This window comes from Euprymna scolopes, chromosome 12 (assembly GCF_053919585.1).
Source record: "Euprymna scolopes isolate OS-2025 chromosome 12, ASM5391958v1, whole genome shotgun sequence".
Classification (NCBI taxonomy): domain Eukaryota; kingdom Metazoa; phylum Mollusca; class Cephalopoda; order Sepiida; family Sepiolidae; genus Euprymna; species Euprymna scolopes.
In genome coordinates this window covers 134,386,261-134,399,876 of record NC_136493.1, presented here as the reverse complement: position 1 = coordinate 134,399,876, position 13,616 = coordinate 134,386,261, and the positions used below count along the sequence as shown (strand labels likewise).

Sequence of the window (13,616 nt, the reverse complement as noted above, 5' to 3'; positions counted from 1 at the left end):
TGAAACTGGTACCATCTAAAAGGATAATATCTCGGATACATACTATGTGAAAATTAGAAAAAAGAAGATTCATTCTGTGGCGGTAAAATAGACCATTTTTTGGAAGAAGGGTTCGTTTTTCACGTCGTTTTTTCCACAAGTCACAAATGCATATTAAATTAAAACGCTTATTTTGCAAAGTCATGACGTAATAAACGCTCATGGCCGTGTGGACAAAAGCGTTTGACCGTAAATTTGTGCCTTCTTCTCGTGTTTCATGTTCGAGCCCGGTCACCGTGGTTTATTTTTTTCTTGGTCGTACGGGCATTCCATGTCATTTTGATTGAAAGAAAAGATGTTTTTATATATTTTTATTTATCGGGAGGGGTGGGGGCAGCGCACGGGCAACAAAAAGTGCTCAATATCTGGAGAATAGCTTCTTCTCTTCGTATCCACTGCCGAAATATCTAGTGGGAAGGTTGTCACGTATTTCTTTTTTTGGGCGATTACATTTTCGTGTTTTTATTCGTTCTTTTATTTTTTATATTGTTGGGGTGGGGGGATATTGACGTTGCTCACAATGAAAGTGATCAGCATCCTTAGTATAGCAGGTATTTTTAAACGAAGACAAGAAGCTCGACATATGAAATCAACAGTAGGTTCTTTGATATTACAGGGGCGCGTTCGAAATGAATGTTTCTGTTTAGAGCACAATTGAAGCATGATACTTGGCTTTTGCATTTTAAACTTTAATTCAAGCCATTATATATAAAAATGATTTTATAAAATTAACAGTAGGTTCTCTACGGTGCAATGTAGACTACAATGTATTGTATTGCTAGGAGGCATGGAAAACTTCCTCCCGGTGCACCGTGATAGGTCCCCAACTAGAGCTGGCAATTTGATTAAAAAAAAATTTCAACGTCAATAAAAATACGGGCGTGTGAAGCATTCGTTGATTGTCCTTCAATCCCGGGCAACGTTGGGTCTCCCTGCTTGTGGTTCATAAATAAGGTTTAATTGGGTATCATATCCATTATGGTCAAAGTTTGATTATGATCGTCGGTTTATGTGACTCCATGTTCAAAACAATTAGAATGTGTCTGCATTTTTGAGATGAGGATTAATATTTTGACTTATTGAAATTCTTCGTACCCCGTTCTCAATTGGTATTATTTTGTTTCTTCACACTACTGTTCAAATCTTGAGTGCTATTTTTTGGAACCACCGGCCTTCTTCAGGCGTATCTTGTCGAACTCGGGAATTTTCTCTTGAACTCGAGAATCTTTTTGTTGAACTCGGGGAAATACACAATTTCGAATGGAACTCTTTATTTAATCCGCTGAGGTAGAATGCTCTTGTTCCGTCAGCCATAACTGAGTAGAATTCCTAAGTAATTTGCAATTATATTTTGAGTGTCGCTCGACCGAAGATTGAACCTTCAATAATGTAATAACTAAAACCAAGTACTTTATCCATTACGCCACGGGTCCTTCTTGTTCTCATCTTGCGTATTATCTACACAACTACAAAATAATAAGTACAATGCATTGAGCTCGTACGATGTTCTTTCTATATTTTGTTCTAGTTTTATTTCGACTAACATGTAACAATTTGGTGGTCGTTGATTATATGGTTTGGTTTCTGCACTCAAGTATTTCCTTTTATATTTATACTGTTTTCACCGCTGTTGTAAGTTGTATGACGCCAATCATCTCTTTAGTTCCGATTGAAGCAATTCATTCTTTCTTTTAACTATTTACGAAATATAAAAATGTCTGAGTTGCATTATTTGGATTATTCGGACTACTGTTCTCATCTTGAGTGTTATTTGTATAAAGTTTCAGTCGATATAACCCCCGACCTTCTTCAAGTGCATATTACGAATCACACTTAATATGAGAACAGTAGCTCGAACAATCTAAATAATTAGTGTGGTAGTAATGCTACCCCCTAAAAAACAAACAAACAAACAAACAAACAAACAAACAAACAAACAAAAGGTGTGCTCTCTCTGCTACAGGTGCAGGAAAACCAGAAGAAGACGCCAGAGCTATGACGTTTTTATAGAGGAGGAGGGACGGAGAATAGGATTACAAATATGCTTGATTAGTAAGCTATAATTTTCCATACTCTATAGAACAAGCTATCTCGGCTAACCAATAACTAAACGCATATTGCAGAAAAAGTATTTGACATTCGGATGATTCCCAAATTTAATAGAGTCTCACCCAATCACACAGCGATCAAATGATTGGAACAGGTGGAGCAGGTGTACGAAGTGTGTGGTTTTGACAACGTTGAGCGTGTTTTACCACTCAGCATACCGATGGTTAACAAACAAACAAAATGCCTGATCTGTTGTTAAAGACACGGAAACCCTTTTTTTTGGTGAATTTGATTTCGTAATTAAGTTATTATTTTTTAATAACGTAAAAAATTGTTTAGTGTTACGCCCTTTCCTCGTAATATAAATAAAATAATAGAAAAAAAAAACTTTAGGAAATATTTATTTGTGGTGGAAAAATACTGACGTACACTTAAATCTATGGAAATTAATCTAATATTTTTAATTATATTCAATAAACTTTTAATCCGAAGTTCACGTATTGGTTATTGTCTTCCCTTTCACATAAATTTGCGTAACTATTTTGAAATAATAAGGAAATGCACAATTTTAAAGTTAAAAAATACTGGATTATTTTTTGTAAATTTCACTGTACATATTTACGGAAATTAATCCATGAAAATCTTTAGGAAACTAAAAAAGTTTCATAAAGATTTTCTTTATTTTGTTAACTGCTATATTTCCCTAGTGTGTCTATCAGCAGTAGAACCATAACTAATTAATAGCGAACGAGAAGAAGAAGAAGAAGAAGAAGAAGAAGAAGAAGAAGCGGGACCCGTGGAAATTCCACAGGGGACTCATTCACATGTAATATATTAATGTTGGCATTCTGTAGATGTTCAGTGTAAATGGAGACGCTCTGACATTATTGTAGCTTTTTTATTTTAAACTACAAAAGTATTTATCCAAGCTAGCAGGGACGCCAGGCGTAGCCAGGTCGTAAAATACACTTAAATATGATATTTAAATTCTTGCAGATTTCGTATGTATTATTATAGAGTTAATGTTCTATCGATTTTTATATATTATAAAGTTGCGATTTCAAAAATAAAAGATATATCTATATGACTTGGGTTCATCAGCTTGAATCGAAACCAGATTCCAAACTTATATATATATATATATATTGAGATTGTCAGACTTACTTCCTCATCTTGGTTATTATAGTCAGAACGTTTCGGCCGTTTTGCCCTCCGGCCTTCATCAGGTGTTTTGTATCGAACTGGCGAACCGTTTGTTAGGAGTCTCGAACCCAACCATTTATTATTATTACGGGGGTACCGTGTTCGGACTCCAGCTAGCCTATAGGATATAGTTGCTGATTCTCTGTTTTTAATGTTACTTTTCACTGTCTTCGTTCAGGATTGAACTTAGGGTAACTGTAAACTTTGATACAACGTCTAGGACCACTCGGCCATATGTCACTAGGACAATTCTTATTGGTATTTGTTAATGTTAAACCTATGTTGTTATTCAAGGTTTTCTCTCTCTATCAGAGGTGTCCAACTTGCATTCAGCTCTATGCTTGGTTTGCTCAGTAGGTTGTTATGTCCGAGCATGTGAGCTGTTTCTTTAAGTTTTCTCACTTTCCAGTGGGTCTCTCTGTTTATTATTTTTACTTCATCCCATAGGGGGCGATGGTCCCCTCTCTCCATCCAGACATGGTTGGCTATACCCTATTTTTCCGTCTCCCCTTTAGTTACCGCTTTTTGGTGTTCTTCCGCCCTTACTTTAAGGGGGCGGCATGTTTCACCCTTGTAAACCTTTCTGCAACCGCATGGGATGGAGTATATGCAGTTCTTCGTCATGTTCTCCTCCATGCGAGGCTTCACTCGTACTAGGTGTCATCATAAACAAATTCCTGATGAATCGCCCCCTTAAGTAAGACACTCTATCAAATCTCCAATACTAATGATTACTACAATACTATCTCATTGATTACTGTACACGCAATAACCCTTATTCCTGATAACGACACCTATGCTATCGTATTAATATAGATGATAATGATGATGATGATTGGCTAATAGTCATGAAGTGTTACTTGTAACAGTGTCGAAAGAGGAAGAACTAGATAAAGATTCATTGGAAGATAAGCTGAAGTACAAAGAAGGGATCGAAGTAGAAAAGGCGACAGAGTTGGTAAGAATTAAACTTCATGGTCAGTTTGAGCGAGATGCTAAGACACGAAAATGTCAGGACACGTGGAATTTTCTGTCTAAAGGTAACTTGAAAAGTGAGACAGAAAATTTGTTGCTCAGAAACAGGCACTAAATACTAATGCAATCAATAGAAGCATAAGTGCAAGCTGCGTAGTGTAACTCTTGAAACAGTGTCACGCACTGTTAGTGCATTTTCTACACTTGCTCAAAAAGAGTACAAGCGTCGCCATGACAAAAATGTTCAAATCTGCATTGGAGTTTGTGCCAAAAGTTTGGAATTCAAGTGACGAACAAGTTGTTCCAACATCACACAGAAGCGGTAGTGGAAAATGAGGACGTTAAGATTCTCTAGGATTTCATGGTTCAGTGTGACTGAGAGATAACTCGCAGGAAACCGGATATTGTAGTTGTGAACAAAAGACCAATGCATGCCAAATTATTGATGTGGTTTACCCAGACGACATCAATTTCATGGGCAAAAAGAATGAGAAACTACGAAACTATCAGAAACTGCGGGTAGAGATTACTAGGCTGTGGAATAAGAAAACTTCCATCGTGTTAATCATTATAAGTGCGCTTCGCTCAATTCCAGATGATCTTGAGAAACGGTTGAACTCCTTGGGAATGAAGTACAACATCACCGTACTCCAGAAGTCAGTTCTGCTTGGATCAGCAAACATTCTACGCCAGGTGCTTTCCATCTACCAAGCGAATCATATATCACACTGCACTCCATCCGTGACCATTTATTCAAACAGTTTTATAATATGAAACGAGATAAAACATAATAGTAATTCTTGGTAGATGTGTCACTGTAAAAACGTTCACTTTTAAAGTCGCCCCAAAAAGTCATATGTAGTAAGTAATGAGTAGAGAAAAATAACAATATTTATATATATATATATATATATATATATATATATATATATATATATATATATATATATATATATGAATATTGTTATATATATATATATATATATATATATATATATATATATATATATATATATATTTGAAATTGGTATATTTAGGCAGCAATTTTTTCATTTAAGCAGACATTATTAAATACAACGGAGATACTTTGTTTTATGATTCTTTTTTTTTTTTCGATTTCCGTATAATTATTTTTATATCAAAATTGAAAATATTGATGAAAATTCCATAGTTATCACGAGCGCTTTCGATTCAACTGCGAATCATCTTCAGGTGCGAAAAATGGAAATTAAAAAGTGAAAAGTGATAAAATACAGAAAATTGAAAAAATAAAAAAAGAATCATAAAGCAAAGTATCTCCGATTTGAAACGGCTCCCGAAATCCAACAATTGTTAAAAAGTGTTCTCTTTCTAATGCCAAGAACAGAATAAAGGAAATACATTTGCGAGGAGATCTGTAAATGATTTCTGTAAAGAACAGAAAACGCCGTCTGGACTTCGTCAGATGAACTGAAAATCATGACTCTTCATATTGGTCAAAAGTCTTTTTAGTGACGAAAGCATGTTAAATAGGCGAGGCAGTGATGGTAGGCAGTAGGTCCGTCAGAAGAAAGCAAGGTATTTTATCATAGCTGCTCAGTTTTAACGCTGCAAGGAGGTGGGGGTTCAGTTTTGGTGTGGGTCATTATTAGTACCAAAGGTCCAAGGCCTATTGTTAACTTGCAAGGTTGAATAAATTCGACTAACTACATTAATATGTTAAATAAATATTTCTACCTAATTTTGGTCAGAATTTGAATGATTATCTCATATTCATGCAGGATAAGGCTCCCATTCACATAATGTCTGCTTGAATATATATATATATATATATATATATATATATATATATATATATATATATATATATATATATATATATATATATGCATGTATGTGTATGTGTGTGTGTCTTATTTATGATATTCCGAATTTTATTATGTTTATATAATTGAGAATTCGGTAATCGTTCATATACCAATAAATTTTAAGTCAGTATAGGGTGACTTAATTTGTAAGCTTCAAAATTACAAGTTTTTTAATCGAGCATTCATATATTATTTTCACAAAAACAAGACAACAAAAGTTGGATTGATAGCAACAAGTAGTGTATTGTCATTGTTTGTTACAAATGTTTCGCGACCATTTGGACAATTTCAAACCTTATATCGTTTGAAATTGTCCGAATGGTCGCGAAACATTTGTAACAAACAATGACAATACACTACTTGTTGCTATCAATCCAACTTTTGTTGTCTTGTTTTTGTGAAAATAATATATATATATATATATATATTATTTTCAGATTACTAGGCTGTGGAATAAGAATATATATATATATATATATATATATATATATATATATATATATATAAAGTGACCCCCTCTCTCTCTCTCTCACTTTCTGTGTAACGGTCTCTTCTAACCAACTCTCTTAATTTTTGGTCTACAGACTGGAAATTTGCTACATAAGACATCTGAACCTGTGAAAAAATTCGATTTGGCTTTTAGATCGTAAAATAGCTGCCCAGGGATCATAATAGAAAAATTGGAACTTGGCAGGCGTAAGTGCTCTTCTACGCGTGTGCAAATATACATTTATACGTTAAACTTTGTTAATTTTAAAATTTTGCATGTACATCTGTCCTTAAATCATATGGTAGTGAGTACCGCTGGAGAACTAAATGTTTTGGTTTCAATTCTAGTTGATGCATCCAAGTCATATTTTTGAGCTCAAATCAAGTTAAAAAATTTGATTCATGTCCAAGTAACCTACATCTTAAATGTCAAGTGTTTAGACGCAAAATTGGCGGATGAGTTTGATAGCGTTTTCAAAGGTCAAATTTCTGGCCGAAAACCGATTAAAAAGATTTTGTCAAATCTCAATACCCCTTATGTCAAATCTCGAGTCTGTAGACTGAAAATTGACAGAGTAATTTGGTAGGGAAATGTTCATACACACAGACAATTTCACACACACACACACACACACACACACACACACACACACACACACACACACACACACACACACACACACACACACACACACATATATATATATATATTCAAAACAGAGAATCAGCAACTATGTTCCAGAGCCTAACTGGAGTCCGAACACAGTACCCCCATAATAATAATAAAGGGTTGGGTTCGAGACTCTTAACAAACGGTTCGCCAGTCCGATACCAAACACCTGATGAAGGCCGGAGGGCAAAACGGCCGAACCATTGTGACTATAACAACCAAGATGAGGAAGTCAGTCCGACAATCTCAATAAATGAAAACACCTCACCTCAAAAATACAGACAATTACTATATATATATATATATATATATATATATATATATATATATATATATATATATATGTTACCAAAACATTATTAATGTTTTTTTTTTCTCCTTTTTAGAGTTTGGATATCAAAATGATGGAAACTGAGGTTCACGTTCATGGAAATAATATTACACTTGGGAATAAGAAAAACGTTGATCTATCTGTTGGTCAATATTACAATGGTAAGGATACGAGTAAATATATTAAACCAATTGAACCATGACCAAATAAGCATGTATTAAGAAATTTTCCAATTTCTTTCTCATCTGGAAGAATTCTACGATATAATTTAATTTCGCCTAAACTTATTACCCGCCAACAACATACACTCTTAATATTTCTGTATTTATTTCTCTATTAGTGATGAAGATTTGGTATTTGTCTGAAACTTTACTATTGCTGCCTTTTTAACACTCAGTTCTGCTTATCATACTATTTGAAACTAATATACTATCTTTCAAATTCTTAAAATTTTCACCGTTACTGAATTCGTGTGACTTTTGCTCGAGTCTTTTTAGGAAGTATCACTTAAGAAATTTCGCTTATATTTTGTTACAACTATAATTGCGCCGAGGAACGCCGTTATTTACATTAAGATTGAAAATATTTTCAAATTTCGACCAACTATGGACAAATAGCTCTACTGCCTTGTCGATGCCTTGAGAAAGGTGAAGGCTAAGAAAGTAAACTTGACAAAAATCTGGTTTGGAGCCCCGATAAGTGGATGGTGAAGCACTACAACCCTCTCTGGCAGCTCCTGCATCTGTGCTGGCTCTAACCATATTGGCTTGCCTTTTCTATCACTCTAACCATCCGCCCAGACCTGAATCTGGAGAGGCAACCAGCTTCGAACTGTATAGCCACAACAGATGCTACAGTGCACCAGACTAGATGAAGAGCACCATTGTCTCTGTTAAAATGTTTTTGATTGCCAGTGAGGGTATGACCCAATGATTCCTACGATCTTACTTATAATTTACGGTTAGGACAATGAACCAATCAGAAGCTTCAAACGTTATTATAAAAAATATCGAATTTTGAATTCAATTCAGTTCGCTGTCAAACCTCTGTCTGTAAACGACTGAATCGAGACTGCATTGATTCTTCGCCGCCATGTTACTAAGAATTACTCAACACTCGAAATCGTGACTCCATTGATTCTTCGCTGATTTCATTTACTGCCGCCATCTTTGTTCAACATAAGGTCTCAACACTTAACAGTCTCACTACACATAAATTTGCCACCATTATCACTCTTTCAATGTTCAATTCACAGATGTGGGTTGTGTAGTATATTCTATTGTTATGTGACCATCCTCTCAAACATTATCTTCTCCTTTAGGGTGATAGTGTAGATTATGTTCTGGATTATTTGGATTATTCGGACTACTGTTCTTGTCTTGACAACATTTTGGCCGATTCTTCAAATTAATCTTGTTAAATCAGGAAAACTTTCCGTCGAACTCAGGAATCAACACAGAATTTCCAGCAGAAACTTTTATCTATTATTATTAATTATATCTTTCATGTCACCCAGACTAAGGATTGAATCTTCAACCTCCAGAAAAATGTCACTTACAACTGAATTTTACCTAGTGCTTTATCACTTCGGTTCATAAAAATTATATCGTGTCATGGCTGACAGAACGAGAACATACTAACTCTATGGATTAAATAAAGGGTCCCGTTCGAAATTCTGTGCTGATTCCCAAGTCTAACAGAAAGATACATTTGAAGAAAGTCGGAAGTTATATCAAGATGAGAACAGTAGTCCGAATGATCCAAATAATCCAAATTATAAATTCTCATCTAAAACATTCCGAAAAATAGAATGTGTTCGTTCGACGTATACACTAGCAAAAATATGTGACTAGGAAAAATGTTGGGAGTTCTTTTGAACAGTGGTAATTATTTACTACAAAGAAACTGGGTAGCTAATTTTATTTTATCCCTCGGTACTTAAACTTCAACTGGAACATACGTCTTCGAAAATATTACTTTTTTATTGTTATGTAAGGCACTCATGGTGGTGAGTAACTAGCGCCTTAAAACCAGTGGCTCAGAATAGATGGTGCTCGACAGTCCATCAAGATAGACCATCTGTTTCACGATTCATCCATCAGGGGTAAGACTTCAGGAGTCAACCCCAAGGTTAAATCCAGATTCAGTGTCCTTGAGGCAGTTCGTTGCTGACTACAGCTTTTCTCTGTCACCTCCTGCGATGTCGTCAGTGCACAAGCCACATGGGCTCCTACCCTTCAATTAGATAGCACTGGCAATGTGGGAAGTGGGGATCTTGGCCTTTTAGTCAAGATCAAAGTGTAGCATCTATTCCGGCAGATGCTGCACTTAAGATGATTTGTACCAGTCAGTGGAGGGGAAGCCCTCTATACTGGGACAATTATTATTTTTGGTAACCAGAGTGCCCCCTTTTTGCCTACTTTTAGGGGAGCTGGTTTTTACCTCACATTAAAAACGGCCTTGTGCCTAATTTGCTCAGTGGGGGAGCAAATAAATACCATCTGTTCCGGCAGATACTGCAAGCTATGACTGGCTATGACTAGCAAAGACCGGATATGGGGGCAGCCCAACATGCCTGACCATTAACCGGCTCCTATTTCCCACCTCTCGGGAGCTGGTCCCCTTTTTCCCTTCCCCCTCCCTTCACTCCTCACATTAAAAATTGGCCTTGTGCCTAATTTGCTCGGTGGGGGAGCAAATAAATACCATCTGTTCCGGCAGATACTGCAAGCAAAGACCATATGTGGGGGCAACTCCACATATAAGACCTTGGTCAATGTAGGGGCAACCCTTCATACCAATTGTCACTATCCAGTTCCCCTACTCCCCGGGGAGTTGGTCCCCATTTCCCCTTCACTCCTCACTTTAAAAATCGGCCTTGTGCCTAATTTGCTCGGTGGGGGAGCAAATAAATACCATCTGTTCCGGCAGATACTGCAAGCTATGACTAGCTATGACTAGCAAAGACCAGATGTGGGGGCAACCCCACATGCCTGACCTTTAACCAGCTCCCATTTCCCACCTCTCGGGAGCTGGTCCCCTTTTTCCCTTCCCCCTCCCTTCACTCCTCACATTAAAAATTGGCCTTGTGCCTAATTTGCTTGGTGGGAGAGCAAATAAATACCATCTGTTCCGGCAGATACTGCAAGCTATGACTAGCTAGGACTAGCTATGACTAGCAAAGACCAGATGTGGGGGAAACCCCACATGCCTGATCTTTAACCAGCTCCCATTTCCCACATCTCGGGAGCTGGTCCCCTTTTTCCCTTCCCCCTCCCTTCACTCCTCACATTAAAAATCAACCTTGTGCCTAATTTGCTCGGTGGGGGAGCAAATAAATACCATCTGTTCCGGCAGATACTGCAAGCTATGACTAGCAAAGACCAGATGTGGGGGCAACCCCACATGCCTGACCTTTAACCAGCTCCCATCTCCCACCTCTCGGGAGCTGGTCCCCTTTTTCCCTTCCCCCTCCCTTCACTCCTCACATTAAAAATCAACCTTGTGCCTAATTTTCTCGGTGGGGGAGCAAATAAATACCATCTGTTCCGGCAGATACTGCAAGCTATGACTAGCTATGACTAGCTATGACTAGCAAAGACCAGATGTGGGGGCAACCCCACATGCCTGACCTTTAACCAGCTCCCATTTCCCACCTCTCGGGAGCTGGTCCCCTTTTTCCCTTCCCCCTCCCTTCACTCCTCACTTTAAAAATTGGCCTTGTGCCTAATTTGCTCGGTGGGGGAGCAAATAAATACCATCTGTTCCGGCAGATACTGCAAGCAAAGACCATATGTGGGGGCGACCCCACATATAAGACCTTGATCAATGTAGGGGCAACCCTTCATACATAGTTGTCACTATCCAGCTCCCATACTCCCCGGGGATTTGGTCCCCATTTCCCCTTCACTCCTCACATTAAAAATCGGCCTTGTGCCTAATTTGCTCAGTGGGGGAGCAAATAAATACCATCTGTTCCGGCAGATGCTGCAAGCTATGACTAGCTATGACTAGCAAAGACCAGATGTGGGGGCAACCCCACATGCCTGACCATTAACCAGCTCCCATTTCCCACCTCTCGGGAGCTGGTCCTCTTTTTCCCTTCCCCCTCCCTTCACTCCTCAAATTAAAAATCGGCCTTGTGCCTAATTTGCTCGGTGGGGGAGCAAATAAATACCATCTGTTCCGGCAGATACTGCAAGCCATGACTAGCTAGGACTAGCTATGACTAGCAAAGACCAGATGTGGGGGAAACCCCACATGCCTGACCTTTAACCAGCTCCCATTTCCCACCTCTCGGGAGCTGGTCCCCTTTTTTCCCTTCCGCCTCCATTCACTCCTCACATAAAAAAAATTGGCCTTGTGCCTAATTTGCTCGGTGGGGGAGCAAATAAATACCATCTGTTCCGGCAGATACTGCAAGCAAAGACCATATGTGGGGGCGACCCCACATATAAGACCTTGGTCAATGTAGGGGTAACCCTTCATACCAATTGTCAGTATCCAGCTCCCCTACTCCCCGGGGAGTTGGCCCCCATTTCCCCTACACTCCTCACATTAAAAATCGGCCTTGTGCCTTATTTGCTCGGTGGGGGAGCAAATAAATACCATCTGTTCCGGCAGATACTGCAAGCTCTGACTAGCTATGACTAGCTATGACTAGCAAAGACCAGATGTGGGGGCAACCCCACATGCCTGACCTTTAACCAGCTCCTATTTCCCACCTCTCAGGAGCTGGTCCCCTTTTTCCCTTCCCCCTCCCTTCACTCCTCACATTAAAAATTGGCCTTGTGCCTAATTTGCTCGGGGGGAGAGCAAATAAATTCCATCTGTTCCGGCAGATACTGCAAGCTATGACTAGCAAAGACCAGATGTGGGGGCAACCCCACATGGGTGACCTTTAACCAGCTCCCATCTCCCACCTCTCGGGAGCTGGTCCCCATTTTTCCCTTCCCCCTCCCTCCACTCCTCACATTAAAAATCGGCCTTGTGCCTTATTTGCTAGGTGGGGGAGCAAATAAATACCATCTGTTCCGGCAGATACTGCAAGCTATGACTAGCTATGACTAGCTATGACTAGCAAAGACCAGATGTGGGGGCAACCCCACATGCCTGACCTTTAACCAGCTCCCATTTCCCACCTCTTGGGAGCTGGTCCCCTTTTTCCCTTCCCCCTCCCTTCACTCCTCACATTAAAAATTGGCCTTGTGCCTAATTTGCTCGGTGGGGGAGCAAATAAATACCATCTGTTCCGGCAGATACTGCAAGCTATGACTAGCTAGGACTAGCTATGACTAGCAAAGACCAGATGTGGGGGCAACCCCACATGCCTGACCTTTAACCAGCTCCCATTTCCCACCTCTCGGGAGCCGGTCCCCTTTTTCCCTTCCCCTTCCCTTCACTCCTCACATTAAAAATCGGCCTTGTGCCTAATTTGCTCGGTGGTGGAGCAAATAAATACCATCTGTTCTTCAGATGCTGCACTTCCATTTTTTGTTCTCTTTCGGTGGAGGAGAAATCCTTCACGACTTAGACAATTTTTATTTTTGTACCTTTTCTCCACGTTAAAAAACGACCCTGGTGTCTAACTCTGTCCCGTGGGGAGGCATAGTAAATAGTTACAACCTGACCCTCTAACATCTTGTCCAGGCACCGTGCTCTGGAGAGAACATTCCAGTGGCTTCGAAATGTGGTGGCAAAACGTCCACTGCCAACTTCCGTCTTCAGTGCAGAGAATCAAGATCAGACATGATCGATGAACGCCACCTTGCGTTTTAGATAGAAAAAGACATAATCTTTGTCTTTAACTCTTACTGTGTTCGAACCTTCTGATCAATTTAATGGGTTTGCAACCTGTGTTATAATGAAATAGGAACCGTAAACATTTGGTCATCAAACCGTTTTTCTTCATCGTCTTCCACTAACTAGACTATCCCTTTCTCTCTCCCTATATTTCTTCCCCCTCTCCATCTCTCTCTCTCTCTTTCTCTCTCTCTCTCTCTCTCATACATCA

General features: G+C 38.9%; 1 protein-coding gene across 1 annotated transcript in view; it reads left to right on the top strand.

The window, feature by feature from the left end:
- The window catches only part of LOC145291107 (uncharacterized), a 416,667-nt gene that overhangs the window by 59,211 nt on the left and 343,840 nt on the right, over window positions 1-13,616 (top strand). The window contains exon 6 of the mRNA XM_080136623.1: window positions 7,659-7,764. Coding sequence (XP_079992749.1) covers window positions 7,659-7,764 — 106 coding nt within the window. The remainder of the gene's footprint in view (window positions 1-7,658; window positions 7,765-13,616) is intronic.